This window comes from Terrapene carolina, unplaced genomic scaffold, assembly GCF_002925995.2.
Source record: "Terrapene carolina triunguis isolate 2854851 unplaced genomic scaffold, T_m_triunguis-2.0 Scaffold751, whole genome shotgun sequence".
Classification (NCBI taxonomy): domain Eukaryota; kingdom Metazoa; phylum Chordata; order Testudines; family Emydidae; genus Terrapene; species Terrapene triunguis.
In genome coordinates, this window is record NW_020665102.1 from 530,596 (window position 1) to 548,469 (window position 17,874).

Sequence of the window (17,874 nt, forward strand, 5' to 3'; positions counted from 1 at the left end):
TGAGGGGAGGGGCAGAGAAGTGGGAAGGGCAGCTATGGGGGAGGGGCAGTTGTGAAGTGGAGGAGAAGGGGCAGGTGGGGGTAGCTGTGGGGGAGGGGAGCTGCAGGTGCGGGAGGGGCAGGGGAACCCCACTCCCCTCCTAGAATCAGGGAGAGAACCCAGGAGTCCTGACTCCCAGCCCCCCGCTCTAACCCCCTAGATCCCACTCCCCTCCCAGAGCTGGGAATAGGACTTTGACTCTCTGTCCCACCTGCTCTGTTCGACTGTTTTCCCTTCCGGTTATGCAATCAGTTTCCTAAATACAGGTTTGTTTTTTTCACAGAGCCTTTGGTGAACGATGAGTGCTCGCCGCCGCGGCGCGCCCGGTGACAAAAAGCAGCGCAAAAGTGCTGCGCGGAGACCCTCCTTGGTATCGGATAGTGAAGTGGGTCTGCTGGCACCACCCCCGGAGGAGACTGGTATTTCCCCAAACCCTTCACTAGCGCTGCCTGCTGCGCCGATGATCCAACTCTCTGCACGCCCCGTAGCTTCCTGGGAGTCACAAGTGCTCAGCACCTCGGCAAATCCGGCCACTAGCTCTATAGACCCTAATTTGTACCAAACCCGGGTGCAAAGGTCATGTCAGTAACCAGACATTTGGCCAGACTGCAGCCTCTTGGGCCTTGTCTACACTACTCTCTTAGGGCCTGGTTTTCAAGTGCTGAGCTGAAGTCAATTAGAGCTGCAGGCCCTTCAAATTCCCCGCCAGTGTTCTGATTGTTGCAGCTCCACCATTGTACATAGGACTGACAAGGTCCTCCTGGGTCATGGAGTCCAGTCCCAGGTCACCCTGTCATAGCCTGTTTAAACTTATCATGCTCCAGCTTCAAACTACACCTCTACCTCGATATAACGCTGTACTTGGGAGCCAAAAAATCTTACCGCGTCATAGGTGAAACCGCGTTATATTGAACTTGCTTTGATCCACCGGAGTGCGCAGGCCCCCCCCGGAGCACTGCTTTACCGCGTTATATCTGAATTCGTGTTATATCGGGTCGCGTTATATTGGGGTAGAGGTGTAGTTCGGTTGTTTGCCCCCACTATTCCTACTGGGGGGCTGTTCCAGAACCTCCCGGCACCGTGAGAATCTCAGACCTGGGTTGTGCTAAGCCCAGGCACCTAGACCCCACTAGGAGATAGATCTTTCAAAATCCGGCCCACTCCAGATGAGGAAACCACAGGAGGAAGGTCGGGTTAGAGTTAGAAACCTTCTTCTCATTTCCAGCCTAGATTCCTTTCTTTCTCCCTTTTATTCTTGTGTCAACATTGTTCTGGACAGGGTTTACCTATCTCATAGAACTGGAAGGGACCCCGAAAGGTCATTGAGTCCAGCTCCCTGCCTTCACTAGCAGGACCAAGTACTGATTTTGCCCCAGATCCCTAAGTGGTCCCCTCAAGGATTGAACTCACAACCCTGGGTTTAGCAGGCCAATGCTCAAACCACTGAGCTTAGGCATTTTAGTCACCATAAAATTCGTCTCACCCAGTGGTTTTCAACCTGTTGTCCACTGGGGGGTCCACAGACTATATCTAAGGGATCCGCGAAAGGTTGTTCCCATAGAACAATGGTTTTCAACCTGTGGTCCATGGGGCGTCCGCAGACTGTCTATCATGTCCAAAGGGGGCCACACCTCCATTCCAAAATATTCAGGGTCCCGCAAATGAAAAAAGGTGGCAAACTGCTGAGCTAACCTGCTCTCAGCAAGTCTATTATGATGACAGTCGCACCTGCAGTGCTGCATCGTATAAACACCGGGTGAGGGATAGTCCCCATCGCAGAGCTAACAGTCTCGCTAGACAAAGAGCGAGAATGAAACAGAGGCACGGGAACTTGCCCATGGCTATACATCAGATCTCGGGCAGAGCCAGGAATAGAAGCCAGGTCTCGTGGGTCCTAGTGCGGTGGTGTAACTACAGGTCCACAGGAGATGCTGGCTGAAACCCAGGCAGCAATCTGGGTCCTTTCTATGCACTGCTGGAGCTGTGAGGGTGGGAAGTTACACCGGACATAAAAATGTTGAGTGTAGGCCTCACCTTGTTAAATCAAACCCAGTGTTCCCTTCCTGTCCTCCTGGTATAGGGAGTGAAGTGCAGCCTGACTCTTTGCCCTATTAAAGATACAGGCAAGCTGAAGACATCTGCTAGTCTTGTTCATTATGGGCACCCTCCAGCCCCAGCTGCCATTACAATCGTTTTAATATTTGGGGGTTTTTTTTGTAAAAAACTTGGGGCTGGATTACAACTGCGGTTGTAGCTGTGGAAGGCTCTTCATCCCACTCCCTAAACCAGTGGTCCCCAACCTTTTCCGTGAGGCGGGCGCCGGACGACTACCCGCCGAGGACCGTGGCCGCTGGACAAGCAGCCGCCGAAATGCCGCCGTGAAGCAGCAAAGTCAAGAGGCGTCGCCACCGAAATGCCGCCGAGAAGCAGCGTCATCAAGAGGCGTCGCCGGCGAAAATCGGCGGCATTTCGGCGGTAGCGCTTCTTGACGTTGCTGCTTCTCGGCGGTATTTCGGCGGTTGCTTGTCCGGCGGCCAGTAGGCGGGTGCACATGGATGCCCCGGCGGGTGCACTGGCGCCTGCGGGCACCGTGTTGGGGACCCTGCCCTAAACTAACCAATCATCTTGGACATGGTGCCAGATGCAGCCACTGCTCTAGAGGTGAAAGGCCCCGTGTCCTGTTCCCTGCCTCCCAAGAGCCAGCCCGCGCTCCCCATGTGGGGCTGGATCAGAACCAGTGTCCTAGAGGTGAAAGGCCCTATATCCCATTCCTTGCCCCCCATAAACCAGCTGGTCCCCCCACGTGAGAGACAATACTGGAACTGATGCTCTAGAGGTGAAAAGCTGTCTCTCAGTCTTGGACTCCCGATCTATGCTGTCTTTTCAATCACTCCTTTCTTCAGACTTATCATTTAAAACTCCTAGCTGGAGATGTTTATCTTAACCAGGTCTGTGAGCCCCCCCTCCCCCTCAAATTGTTTCCCTTCAGTGTGTTACCACAGTAACCCACCCGGATTTCCAGCAGCAGCTCTTCGGAGCTCACGCTAGCTCTTACGTTCCAGTGATCATCGCTGCCTAATGTAACGTGCACGAAGCCAGCTCTGCTCAGAGCTTCTGCTCCAATCCAGTCTGCTGCGACAGTCAGTGAAATGACATCCCCTGTCAGGCGGCTGAACGCTGGCTGAATTGGGAAGCACTTCCACGGGCCTGCTCCCTGGGAGGTGAAGCCGTGGGAGGGTTTTAGTCAGCAAGTGCAGAGGGTTTGATTAGGGACAAGCGAGCATGAAACAGAAGACGAGATGAAAGGGAGCAAAGATTAGGTCTGTAACACCAGCACCCAGGCATGGCCTGACTGCCTGCTGGTCCCCCTTGACTACTCTGAGTCATCAGGGCCAGATGTAAACCAGACCTCCCCTGTTGGCAGCTGTCTTCCCTGGCCTGTCTGTCTCTCTCTGGCCATTTTTGTAGCCATGTCTGTCCCAGGTCGCTCCCACCAACTTGGTCCAATATTGCCTCACTCACCTTGTCTAGCTAGCCGTTCACGGTAACGAATCCCTGTAGAGGTGGCCACTCGTTTTTTTGCGTTCTTATATTGGGACACCCTGGGCCTGATTTTCCGAGCTGCAGAGCACTCCCAACGCCCACTGGCGCTGTTAGGAGCTGGGGATTCTCAGCCCCTCTGAAGAGCGCGGTCCGAATTTCTAAAATGGGGCTGTGAGTATTAGAGGCGCCTGGATTTGAACAGGTGATGGCTAGTGACAGCCAGGAGGTCCTGCGCTGGGCACGGTGGCGGCTCAGAGCCGCACAGCAGAGGCAGATCTAGAACTCAGGGAATGCGTGCACAGCAGTCAGGAGGGACGATGGCGGCACGGGGCGGCATACCCAAGCTAGCATTACTTGAGTTGGCTTGCTAAGAGTAGCAGTGTAGTTGCAGCAGAATGGGCTAGTCGGCTGCGGACAATCCCGCCCTGGCCCATAGTTCCTCCTGCTCCAGAAGCTCAGGCCCCGAGCACTTGGGTGAAAGGAGACTCTCCCTCAGCTCCTAGCAGTGGAAAGCTGCTCTAGCTTTGGGATGAAAAGGCTTGTGTGATTCCTGATAGTTTGAGGACATTTCTCTGGTACTCCCTCTTATTTCAGACACCGCAGTAGGAAGTCTCTCTGTCTCAGTCTCTCCTCCTGTGTCACGCTGGCTGGCACCGTCACTTCTCTCTAGCTTGGAACCGTGGCGCCCGGTTTCCACATCTTGTTTATGGTCACTGATTCTGTATTTGTTGAGAATCAGCCTCAGCTTTGCACGTCTTACTGTAGTGAAGTATCTGCTAGTGCGATAGGCCTGAAGCAGTCTAACTCAGGGGTCCCCAATGCGGTGCCCGCGGGCGCCATGGTGCCCGCTGGGGCGTCTAAGTGCGCCCACGTACTGGCCGGCGGACGAGCATCCGCTGAAATGCCACCGAGAAGCAGCGTCATCCAGAGGCTTCGCCGCCGAAATGCCACTGAAAATTGGCAGCATTTCGGCGCCGCCGCCTATTGACGTTGCTGCCTGTCGGCGGCATTTCGGCCGATGCTCATCCGCCGCCATGGTCCTCCGTGGCTCGTCTGGCGCCCACTAGACAAAAAAGGTTGGGGACCACTGGTCTAACTCATTGTTTTGGATGTCTCCAGTGGTGTTTTAAGTTTTGCTCTAGTCTTGTTTTTTTTCTGCTCTGGGTGGGGTAGTTATGCCCCTGGAAGTTGTTAATTAGCACTGGGAGTGATGATGTCTAGGTGTGGATCTTGCTCCCCTTTGGATTTAATTTCCCCGGTGAACTGCAGCCACTTCTGAAGTAGAGCGCAGCAGAGAGGAGTGGGGGGAAAGGACATTTTAGCTGAGGCAAATCCTGACTCTTACAGAAAGCACCCCCCTGGATCATTAATACTCATGCGAAGCAAACAAGACCTTGCCTGGGCTCCGAAATGTGGAGGGAGCAAACAACCTTCCTAGGATTTGAGTCCCTAGAGATTTCAGACCTGATCCGTAGATGATTACAGGGGGGTTTGCTACAGGGACACCTTGTGTGGGGGGTCTCCTAGACGAGACCTTAAATGCTCGAATTTTGGGGTGCTCTGTGCTGGACCTGGGCAAGATAGCTTTCCATCTCTCACTTCCCTGATTCTGTGACTAGGGCACATGCTGTAGAAATGCAGAACCTCGGGTGGGTCTGTTTGAGTGAGCAGATTGCTACATCGCTCTGTCGGATTCTAGCTGTCTGGTTTTTTAGCTGTGAATTCAAATGGAGAGAAATTCCAAAGCAACTTTTAAACATGATCACAAAATGCTAAAGGGTGGGGATCGCTAGCTCATGGCGGGGACGAGATGGAGCGTGGTCTCTTCCACCTCTGGGTCATGGGTGTAGAACTGGCGTGGGTGGAATTCATACCCACCTGATGCCATTCGATTGCCCACTTGTGAAATGAATTCAGGTCAGTTCCACATTAAGATTATCACCACCGTCTGCTCCGGTGCTGGCAGCCCGGCGGAGACGCAAAGGCAAAAGGGCTATAGGCACCGATTTTAAATCAGTGGGAGTTAGGCGCCCAAATACCTTTAAAATCTAGCCCAGGTAGACTAACTCTTGTCTTCCCCTTCAAGGGATTCCCCTGGCTGCGGCACACTGATGTGGACAGTGTACGAACTGGGGGGAGAAATTTACTCTGCTGCTGTACCCGCTTTGGTGATAAATGAAGGACTCCATGTCCGGGGAAGGCCAAGCTGGCACCTTTCACCAACCCATAAATTCGCTTGTTAACAGTTTCATATAAAGGAAAAGTATTCGTGGCCAATCAGAAGGCGACTGTTCTTCATTCCCTCGCTCTGAGCAGAGGGTGCCTCACTCTGGATGCTGGTGTAATTGAAACACAAATGATGGCTCGTTATGGGCAGTGGCGTGTCCCACTGCGTTTGATTTGCGGAGCAGGGGGTGGGGGTGGGGGACAGTTAATTTAAAGAGTTGATATTCGAACGTTTCTGTTTCAGCTTGACGGTTAATTTGTCACGCTTCATGACAACATTGTAAGTGTCCCCGAGGTCCCTCTCTGCTGGGTTTACAGGGTGTCGCATTCGTAGTGCCGACATTCAGGAACAGAAACATTTAGCTGTACGTCACGCTTCCGTACCCTAATGTGTTAGAAAGGCTCAGGAGGCGGCCTTGTCACTCGGCTCGAGGGAGGCTCACGGTGCTTTAGGAACCCTCATCGCAAAGTGCTCCAAAATCCATGAGCCTTCATCTCTTCTTACAGCCCTGTTTCCTTTTCCTCCTCTCTCTTTCCATGTGCCATGACAATGGAATAGTCGGTTACTAATGAAGCTGTTTTGTTGTGCTCAGGGGTTTGGGGAATGGGATAATGGGGACTTTCATATCTAGGGCACCAGTTCCAATTTGGCTTCCGGTTGATGGGGACTGGCTGGCTGGCTCAGGGAATGGGACACTGGGTCTTTCATATCGAGGGCGCTGGTTCCAGTTTGGCCTCAGGTCAGGGCGGATGGGTTGCTTCACAAGATCGGGGAATAGGATACCGAGGCTTTCAGCTTGAAGGCACCACTTCCAAGGTGGCTCAGTGGTGACTGAGTGCTCCCATCTGGCAGCCATTCTGGATCTAGATCTGGATCTGGATCTAGACTGTTCTCAGTGGTACCAGAAGACAGAACAAGGAGTAATGGTCTCAAGTTGCAGTGGGGGAGGTGTAGGTTGGATATTAGGAAAATCTTTTTCACTAGGAGGGTGGTGAAACACTGGAATGGGTTACCTAGGGAGGTGGTGGAATCTCCTTCCTTAGAGGTTTTTAAGGCCTGGCTTGACAAAGCCCTGGCTGGGATGATTTAGTTGGGGATTGGTCCTGCTTTGAGCAGGGGGGTGGACTAGATACCTCCTGAGGTCCCTTCCAACCCTGATAGTCTATGATTCCGGGGCCCCTTTGTGTAATTATGTAGGAGTTTGAGTCCAGTTCCTAGTACCAGCCACACGGGTAAAACCTCATAGCAACTAGTACTAATAGACGTCCTCGTTGGCCCCTTCACAGTAAAGCTCTTTGGAGAGGGGACATAAGCGTCCCTTGCCTCCAGCTCTGGGGATACACAGAGAGATGTGGGAGAGCAGGAGATGCGCTGCAGCTTGGCTTTAGTAAGGATTTTGATTCTCATGACTTTGTCATAAGCAAACTATATAGCCTAGATGAACCTACTGCAAGGTGGGTGCACAACTGGTGGAAAACTGTACTCAGAAAGTAGTTATCAACGGTTCACAGTCAAGCTGGCCGGGGAAATCAAGTGGGGTCCTGCGTGGATCTGTCCTGGGTCTTCTGTTCAATGTCTTTATAAATGATTTGGGAGTGGCACAGAGGACACTTATAAGGTTTGTGGATGATACCCAGCTGGGAGGGGTTGCAAACGCTTTGGAGGACAGAATTAGAATTCAAAATGATCTGGACAAACTGGAGACATGGTCTGAAATAAATAGGATGAAATTCAGTAAGGACAAATGCAAAGTACTCCACTTAGGAAGGCACAATCAATTGCACAAATACAAAAGGGGAAATGACTGCCTAGGAAGGAGTACTGCGGAAAAGGATGTTGGCCAAGGGTGGCCAACCTGTGGCTTCGGAGCCACATGCGGCTCTTCAGAAGTTAATATGCGGCTTCTTGTATAGGCATCGACTCCGGGGCTGGAGCTATAGGCGCCATCTTTCCAATGTGCTCAACCCCTGGCTCTACCACAGGCCCTGCCCCCACTCCACCCCTTCCCGCTCCCTCCCCTCAGCCTGCCGTGCCCTTGCTCCTCCCCCCACCAGAGCCTCCTGCACGCTGCAAAACAGCTGATCGGGAGAGAGGGAGAGGTGCTGATCGCGGGGCTGCCGGTGGGTGGGAGGTGCTGGGAGCAGGGTGGGGGAGCTGATGTGGGGGCTGCTGATGTATTACTGTGGCTCTTTGGCAATGTACATTGGTAAATTCTGGCTCCTTCTCAGGCTCAGGTTGGCTACCCCTGATCTAGGGGCTATAGGTGATCACAAGCTAAATATGAGTCAGCCAGGTAATACTGTTGCAAAAAAAAGCAAACCTCGTTCTGGGGTGTATTAGCAGGAGTATTGTAAGCAAGGGGTGAGAAGTAATTCTTCCACGGTAGTCAGCACTACGGTGACCAGATGTCCCGATTTTATAGGGACAGTCCCGATATTTGGGGCTTTTTTTTATATGGGCTCCTATTACCCCCCCACCCCGTCCTGATTTTTTACACTTGCTATCTGGTCACCCTAGTCAGCACTGATAAGGCCTCAGCTGTAGTACAGTGTCCAAACTTCGGGAAAGATTGGAGAAAGTCCAGAGGAGAGCAACAAAAATGATGAAAGGTCTAGAAAACATGACCTATGAGGAAAGAGTGAAAAAATCAGGTTTGTTTAGTCTGGAGAAGAGAAGACTGAGAGGGATCTTCACCTACGTCAAGGGTGGTTATAAAGACAAGGGTGATAAATTGTTCTCCTTATCCACTGAGGACAGGACAAGAAGTAATGGGTTTAAATTGTAGCAAGGGAGATTACCCTTCCAGTTAGGAAATTTTTCCTAATTAAGCACTGAAACAAATTACCTAGGGAGGTTGTGGAATCTCTGTCTGGAGGTTTTTAAGAACAGGTTAGACAACCACCTGTCAGGGTGGTCTAGAATAATGCAGAGGACTGGACTTAGATGACCTGCTGAGGTCTCTTCCAGTCCTACATTTCTATGATTCATTCTCCAGGGGCTGTCGAGTTGACACCTTCCACCCGTGCTAAACTCACTAGTCATTAAAGGAGGGGGAAAGTGTCAAGGCTCAGAGAAGAGCCCCTTATTTTTTGTGTCTTTACATTTTGTCTTCTCCAAGGAGTCAGTCCTCTCGGACCTTGCAATGGCGGGGAAGAAGGTGAGGCAGACATGGTTGCAGTCACCATCCCAGAGGAAAAAGAGGTGGATCTGGTAGGTCAGAGGGGCCCGATGTGCTTTGTGGGCCATTGTGTCACTCATGCATATGACATTCCCTTTCCGTAATATCACGAAAGGATGATGCAGCCTCCATGATGGGGCTGGGGTGAGAAAGGACGGCCATCAAATACAAGACTTTCCTATACATGGAACGACTAATATGTTATCTTGATGTCCTGGCCAGCTTCCAGCTCAGGTGATCCCATTTTACCGCTCTAAATTCCCCGCTGCCACTGCAGTTGGATGTGGAATCCACCTTCATTTTCTGTCTCAAACTCCCTGTGGAACGGTGAAATGGCTGCCTCGTTCCCCCTTCCGAGTGTTGCATTTCACGCTGCAAAGCTCTTCCAGATTTGATGGCCCCGTAAGTGATTCTGATGATGATTACTGGCAATGAACATTAATCCATCCTCCCCTCTCCAATCAGTCACACGGAGGGATTGGATGCAATGCCGTTTCTGAACTGTGTTCTCACCTGCCATCAGGCGCCTCCCAGCCCCGATGGCTCCTCACTCAGAGCCCCGAACAGAAAGGATAGAAGGAAGGAGGGTGGCACAGAATCGAGTTTTGTCACATTAATGCAGGTAACATCTGGCTCTAAACTTTCATGCCAGATGTTACCTCAATTTGACCCTAATTCCCAGGTTTTCTTTCGACGCTCCTGAGAATGAGAAATGGAGACAAGGCTTAATGTCTGTTCTAAAAAAACCCTTCCAAACCCAAACAGCTGCTCTGCCCAGCTCAGAATTTGCTGCTTTCATTCCTTACATTTCGGCTCTTTATTGTCTCTTACCTTCTCCTCCCCAGCAGGGATCAGGTTGCCTAACAGCCTAGCCCAGAAAGCTATGGAAGCTTTGATTGTCCTTCAACTACTTTGACAAATTAGCCTCTCCTACACATTCCTGCGGGGCCTCAGGGGACAGCGATTGGCTAATGAGGATTTGTAATGAGATCAGGAGGCTTTCACTTTCTGGTATCCAATCCCAATGCAGTGCAGGTTGGTGCGGAGGAGAATCCACTCCCATTTGATGGCCATTGTCAGGCCCGCTCTGTGAAATGGGAAGGCCATGTCTGTATGTTTCAGTCCAGTTCGGAGAGAAGCCGGTGTCCACCTCACAGAAACCACTGCCTCATCTCTCCTTGGCTTTGCTAAGGCTGTCACTGTCCTGTCCTCTTTCCCCAGAAACCCTGCATCCGAAGCCGGGTGGTCCTGAGCGGCCTAAGGGATGACATGTGGACAGAAGAGCATGCTGCGACCCTGGATCTCTTTCTGAAGGATGTCAGTAAGCAATTGCTCGTCGTCTACATAGATGAGTTTGCCGGACTGAAGGTTGAGCAGACCATGCCACATCAGGTTTGTTTGGCACCATGCTGCCTAGATCCTACAAGAGTTCCCGTGGAGGGGCTGCAGTCGTATCAGTTTGTGCTGTCATCCTATTGGCCTCGTGAGCTAACCAGGTTTGGGACTAGTTCTCCCCTATGAGTTACTGCTGATCCTAATGTCCCAGCTCTAGGGGGCGCTGTGCTGCAGGGGATGTTGAGGGGAACCTGGTGGTTCAGCATGGTATCTTCCATGGCATGCTCATCACATTCATAAAATTAAGCACGCGCATAAATGTTTGCAGGCTCCGGGCCTTAGTTTCCTTAAAAGCCTTTTGGGACGGGTTTTGCCTAAAGCTTTTTGAAATGCTAAATACATGATGTCAGCTCGTTCTCCTTTATTCACTCGTTGGCTGAGATGCTCAGGGAATTCTAACAGGTAAGAGAGGTGCAGAAGCCAGGCCAGCTCATCCCTGTCGTATCTTGTTCATGACTATCATTTCCTTGCTCTGATTATGTTTCAAACCTACGGCCCATTGCTTTAACTGTGCGTGTTGGGTGTGGGGACAAGACGCATTCCCCATAGATGCATTCCCCATAGATACATTCCCCATAGATACAGCAAAGCCTGCTGCTAATTAACCTCACCCTGTCATTGGCTGTTCATCACAGGAGCAGAAACAGCTCACCTACTTCATCCGCCATGAGAATGCCGAGATCACCGCCGAGAATTTCCAGAAGACAGTGCAATTTGGCACCGTCCGGAGACCCTACATTGATTCCCTCGTGCGAATTCTCAATAGCGTCTTCCTCCCCCGCCTCTTCCACAACACCAATTGGCCCGAGAGCATCAAGAACGAATTCTTCTCGGAAATATACCACTTCATGACCTCTCTCACAGGTAGAGTGAGCGATGCCCTCTCCCTCTGAGCTGCCTCGCAATGCTGGTTCTCTCCACCAGGATGGCCAGTTTCTTGTTACACACTTGTTGGCTTGCTCTGGGCTCTCCTATTCCGGAGACTCCGATGATGTCCCCAGTAGAAAACGGGGTGCTCGGCAGGATTTTGCACAGTGCCATTAATGATTTAGTTGGGGATTGGTCCTGCTTTGAGCAGGGGGTTGAACTAGATACCTCCTGAGGTCCCTTCCAACCCTGATCTTCTATGATTTCCGGCCTTCAGAGGAGAATGAGTTTGGCACCACTGTTGTTTGCAGTGTGTGTTGGTCCCAGCATATGAGAGACACAAGGTGGGTGAAGTAATATCTTTTGTTGGACCAGTTTCTGAGACAAGCCTTTGAGCTCCACAGAGCCGAAGGTCCTACCTCACCCGCTTCATCTTTGTCACCACGGACCGAGGGCCAGGTTGGAATTGGTCCTTAGTGGTGAAAGGCTTCGTATCCCATTCACTGACCCTCTTTGAGCCAGCCAGCGTTCCCTGATTGGAGCTGGTCCCTAGAGGTGAAAGGCCCCGTGTGCCATTCTCCGATTCCTCTGAGAAAATAAACCCTCTTCTGCCCCCCAGCCCCAAAGCCAATGCAGGAGAGAGGACCCAGAGAGAGGGTTTGATTGTGTCCCAGCACTCCATCTGTCTCTCCCTTCTCCAGATACCCGTTCGAAAATGAAGGGCCGCACGGTGCTCTACATCCCCATTGAAGCCCTGAGCATGAAGCCCGAAGTGGTAGTGAAGGACAAAGCACTGGTTCAGAGACTGGAAAGTGAGTAACTCCCCAGCCTGGCTCTCGGGGGAACGTCGTGCTGCCTGGCCTGGGAGAGGGGAGCAATAACGGGATCGATGTAATGGGAAAGGGGCTGGGTGGCGGGATAAACTCCACAGAGGAGCCGGTGAGAATCGCAGTGCGTGGAGTCTAAGTGAATTAACCTCCAGCAGCATATGAGCTGCATCCATCATTCCCAATTTCTGAGAGGCTCGGTGGAGCACGGAGGATCCTTTGGCAGGGTTATTGCTTTCACTTTAGATAGTCTTCAAGGAGCTGGCGGCCATCAGGCAGTAAAAAGTTTTAGGCAGAGGCGAGACCAGCTGGGGCGGCTCCGTGGCGGGACTCTGCATTCCCCAGAACCTGGGGACAGACTCGCTGCACTGTCCTCAGGTGCCTCTCCCGGGCATCAGGGCATAAAGTGGGCCTTGATTTCATGACCTTGGAGGATGTGAGGCTGGGCAGGGTCAGTCCAGGCCCTGCCATGTGGGTTCTGAGTGGGAGGGGAAAGCGCTCTGTTTATTCATGACTGGTGCGGTTAAAATAACTTTTCTGGTATTGACTTGTGGCAAAGGGATGCCTGACTAGTCCCCAGCCAGAACTTTGTGGGGGGAAGGGTTAGTGACTCTAGAAAAATTGGGGAGCACTCAAAAAAGATCACCCAAAGAGAGCAGGAGACAGACCATCAAATGCCTTTGATCGTTCCACCTTCCAGGCCCCCGCCGGGCTCGCTTTCTCTGCACAGGTTAGCAGTAGGCGCACGCCAACTGAGCATCGCTGTGGAGTGCCCAGCACCCATTCACCGAACGCTCACCCAGCTCTCAGGTGTGCTACTCCTAAAGGACTCGCGCACACCAGTCTGGGAGATTCAACGTCAGATCGCCAAGTTGCTTCACGTACACCACTTGGATATGTTTATAGTGAAAGCAAGAATTAGTTTATGATCAAAGAACAGAGATGCAAATGAGAGAAAGCAAGAATGCTGGAAACAAATGGTTACATATACAACAAAACCACAGCACAGTTTTTAGTGCATACCTTTAACTCCCAAGATATTCCTGTCAAGAAGTGTGGGGGAGACGAGGCCCTGCACCCCTGGCTTCCTGCGATTCAACATGACTCTCAGCCAGCCAGTAAGGCAGAAGGTTTATTAGACGACAGGAACACGGTCCAAAACCGAGCTTGCAGGTACAGACAACAGGACCCCCTCAGTCAGGTCCATATTGGGGGCCAGGGATCCCAGTCTGGGCTTCCCTCCCCTTCCACAGCCAGCTCCAAACTGTAAGGCTCCAGCCCCTCCTCTGCCTTGGTCTCTTTCCCGGGCCAGGAGGTCACCTGAACGCTTTGTTCTCCAACACCTTCAGTTGGCACCTTTGCAGAGGAGGGGCCCAGGCCATCAGTGGCCAGGAGACATTCTCTGTGCAGACACCATCGCACGGGCCCTCTCGGGCTCTGCAACAATCACACCCCCTTATCCCACCACCTAGATACTTAAGAACTGCATAGAGGAAACTGAGGCACCCACACAATATTCAGAGAGAACATTAAGAACAGTCCCACTTCGTCACAATTCCCTGGTTTCCTAGAAAGTAGCTTCCCCAAGCCCTCTTCCTAGAATTTTCAGCCAAGCCTCCTGAAGTAAACCCATGGTTAGTTGACTTCCTCAGTGGGGGTTTATGTGCACCCCTTTTGTACTAAACCAGACCTTTTGATCTTCACTTGAAGAACAGGGTGTCTCCCCCCCCCCCCCCCCCCGCACTGTTTACATCTGCCTCTTACTTTCCTTCTCAAGTCTCCGCTAGCTCTTCATTAGTATTTGACCCAGTATGCAAATCGACTTCTATTGTATGCTACACAATGCCTCCCTGCCCCACTAGGAGATAAGTGTCTCCTGCCTGCTGGGGGAAATGTGTCTCCAGGCAGGGTAACCTGCCTTTAACTCACAAGACCCAGAGAACATCCTTTTCAGCATGTGTACGGAACTCCTCACGGATTTGCCGTGCATACCTCTCCCAATGGTGACGCTAGCCAGGGCAGCACGGAGATTCGTTAGAGATCTTACCTGACATTCTGCTGTGAAGTCAGGGGGGCTCTATACCACTATGGACCCCTATGCCGGTTGGCATCAAGAGCTCCTCGGGGCACAAGCTTTATTAAGCACCAGCGCTGCATTTGCACTCGGATCCGCTTACCATTACGCCCATGTGGAGTCCCATTGAAATGAATGGGGCTCTCCCCCCCCCCCCCCCAGAGGGCTCTCTGCACGGCTCAGATTGCTGGCTCAGGGCCCTAGAGGAAAGCCGGGAAATGACAGTCTAAGCCCCAAGTCCATGGGTGTTCAGTTTGACACGCGTCACTTCATTCACACGAGTGGTCCATTTATATAGTTAGGATATTTACTCCCGTGTGAATATTTGCAGGCTCAAGTGCTGCACCCGACACAGAAAAACACAGCAGCTAGAACAATGGAATCCTGCTACCCGATGGGGGTCTGTAGGCACTACTCTAATTGAAATAATTAATAATAATTAATAACTTCAAGTTAATTATAATGGTGCGGCTGCTATATAAAGCGAGCACGTACACCCTCTATCCCCCACGAAAACCGTTCTCTCTCAGCACTGGCTGCGTATCCCACCAATGCAAACCGGAAAAAGCAGTTAAATGATTCAGCTGCTCATCTGCGTGGCTCTCATCAGCAACCTTCTCGCCCTGATCTCCCTCCCTCCCGCAGCCCGTGTCCCTCCACCCTTATCCCGAGCAACCCGCAGGCAGCTGGAACGCCAGCCAGGCTCATTTGTTATATAGCTACGTGTGTTTTGATGATCAATCTGGTGGTGGTGTAGCTTTCCTCAAGTACATTGTATGTAGTGCTTTACCTGGCCTGTCTAACGTATCTATAGCCTCACGGCACTGTAGTGCTGAGGGAAGAGACATCCAATGAAACTGAGCAGTAACCCATTGGGCACTATATGTCCACAACGTGTAATTCCACTGTGGAACTCACTGGCTCAGTATCTCGTTGAGCCCATTAAGTTCTGCTGAATTTCAAAAGGATTTGACATTTCTATGGCTAACGAGACCCTCTACAGTTACATTAAATAGCATAAAACATGTATAAGAGCTATACAATCTCATGTTTCAGGACACCGAAACGTCCTCTACGGGGAGATTATTCCATAATTGCCTATTTAGAGGGATTTTTGCACCTTCCTTTGTAGCATCTGATCTTGGCCACTGTCAGAGACAGGATACTGGGCTTGAGGGACTTGGTTTGAGTCTTCTGTTACTGTATACGCAAATTCAATTGAATGGATCGCTCAGGACAAGTCAAAAGCTGTAGATTGAATTATTTATGCAATATGTCTTGATTATAAGTAATAAAGCGAAAACTATGCTTGGATTTGGCTCGTCAGTGGCTAAATTCCCCTATTGTTCCTAATGCAAGCGGTGCCAGTGACGTGAACAGGACTTCTTGTCTGGCCAAGGCGGGCCCCATTTGCAGATATGTGCGTCCCGAGATACCCTGCGTCTTTCTTTTAGTCAAAAGAATTGAGTTCGGGTCGAGGGAGCTGATTTCTCATTGATTCCATTGCAATGTTAATGTTATAAAACCCAAGAACACGTTTGATCTGAGATTTGACAAAAGTTAAATACGTCCCTGAAAAGTGTCCCCTGCCCATGTTTCTTTTGAACTATGAACAAACTCCCACTGCTAAGGAGACACGGAGGGTATGCAGTGGACATGAATGGCCCATAATGAGAAGGACTGTGTGTTCCACAAAACCCAGCACTGTCCCCACTAAAATCTTTGCAGGGCCAGCTATTATGCCTGGCAATATGTGTCTGGGTGAAACATCCAATTGGACACCTTGGGGGTAGCTTCCATTATGACTACGTCTTCGCTGTTATCAAGTACTTAGCGATGCCTGGCTATTCTAATGGCCGGGCTGCGTGATTATCTTATCCCTATAATTTGGTGCCGAGATTGCTGCTCTCCTCCTGGGCTCCTAACTCTTCGATTGGCGCACTGTGACTATTAGCAGCTTCCACTCTGTGGAACGGGGGGAAGTCGCAAGTGTAGTTAATTGAGTTCAAATAAACTTTTTCCTTCTGCCGCCATCTGGTCAGTTACTTGGGTTACTTCCTAGTTCGGTGCACTCACGTATCCGGCACCTTTCGGCGCTCTGCCTGGGGTGCAGCGAATCTCCTCTAGGGTTCGCCCACGTAGGTCCCCTCATCTTTGCGATACCGCTCTGCTCAGCTTTCTGCAGCTGCACCTGGGGTGAAGAGGAGCTTGTTACGGCAGTTTCTATCTGTTTTACAGTGTGTTTTGGATCACAACAGTGATACTAGAATAGCACCCCCCCCCCAGCTTTGCTCCCTGGGCATTTATGAATCACATTCTTGACACTAATGAAAAATTTAGCTTCACAACCCGCCTCTGAAGTAGGGAGATATCATCGCCTGCAGTTCGCAGAGAGGGAAACAGGAGGCCAGAGAGCTGACGTGGGTTAGAATGCAGGAGTCCTGAATTTTAGCCCCCGTTTCTAATCACCAGGCCGCGTTCCCCGCCCAGAGCTGCAAACAGAATCCCGGCGTCCAGATGCCCCATTCCTTTGCTCAAACCACGTTCCACTGGGGTCCATTATTCGGCACCACAGTGGAATGTCCCTATCATGCCAGGGCGGAGAAACAGAAAGGAAAATCCTCAACCTTAACCTTAACGCTTCTCACACCCTGTCAGACAGTCCTGGGCGCTAAAGCCCAGAGCTAGAAAGGTATTTGGCGCCCATTAAAATCAGCGATGTCTAAACCCCTAACGCCTTCGGCCTCGTCTGACTCTTTGTTCCAGCTTCCATGATCCACTGGACGCGGCAGATCAAGGAGGTGCTGCGAGCGCAGGAGGCGGTGGAGAGCAGGGAGAGCACGGGGCCGCTGGAGGAGATTGAGTTCTGGACGAACCGCTGCACCGACCTGTCTGAGATCAGCAAACAGCTATGCAGGCAGGGAGTGACGCACATCGAGTCCATCCTGCTGCTCTCCAAGTCCTCCTACGTGGCACCCTTCCAGAGGCTTGCCAGACAGATACAGGTAGGGGTGGAGACAGGGCCCGGCTGAGCGGGGAGGAGTGGACCAGAGCTGGGTCCCACTTTGTAAAAACATGTGCCGAATGTTGGCTCATGAAAGGGAGGGGATCCCTACAGTAACCCCCATCTGTACATGCACTGCTCCTGGTCCAGTCCGGGGCTCTGCGCACACAGCTCGGCCGATGTCCCTCAAGCCCTGGAGAGGGAATGCAGTTTTACTTCGGTGCAGGAACCGAAAAGACCTCGAGAGTCTAACTTGGGCCTTGGAACCCTGCAGGCCGAGTGTCCTGCTTTCACTCGGAGCCCACTAGCCCTGGGTCCTCAGGATTAGCCCGCCTGCTAGAAACCCGGGTGAGATGAGTCCTTTTTCTCTCCCCCTCGGTGATTGCTTTGCAGGACGGGTCTGAGCAAGCGCAGTCGAACCTCCGCTTCCTTTCCATCCTGAAAGAGCCGTTCCAGGAGCTGTCCACGCTGCGGCCCAAAGACATCCCTGACAAGCTGCCCCGCCTCATCAGCCTCGTCCGCATCATATGGGTCAACTCCCCATACTACAATACCAGAGAGAGAATCACAGCCCTCTTCCGAAAGGTGGGGGGCTAGTGGGTTAGAGCAAGGGGGGTGGGCTGGGAGCCAGGACTCCTGGGTTCTCTCCCTGGCTGTGGCAGGGGAGTGGGGTCTAGTGGTTAGAGCAGAGGCTGGGAGCCAGGACTCCTGGGTTTTATC

General features: G+C 51.7%; 1 protein-coding gene across 1 annotated transcript in view; it reads left to right on the forward strand.

Moving 5' to 3' along the window:
- The first annotated feature begins 377 nt into the window (after positions 1–377).
- Positions 378–17,874, forward strand: part of DNAH2 (dynein axonemal heavy chain 2) — a 153,477-nt gene continuing 135,980 nt past the window's right edge. The window contains exons 1-7 of the mRNA XM_029913626.1: positions 378–458; positions 8,928–9,019; positions 10,209–10,379; positions 11,018–11,246; positions 11,951–12,061; positions 16,917–17,155; positions 17,548–17,739. Of these exons, the coding sequence (XP_029769486.1) occupies positions 8,978–9,019; positions 10,209–10,379; positions 11,018–11,246; positions 11,951–12,061; positions 16,917–17,155; positions 17,548–17,739 (984 nt within the window). The 5' untranslated portion in view covers positions 378–458; positions 8,928–8,977. The remainder of the gene's footprint in view (positions 459–8,927; positions 9,020–10,208; positions 10,380–11,017; positions 11,247–11,950; positions 12,062–16,916; positions 17,156–17,547; positions 17,740–17,874) is intronic.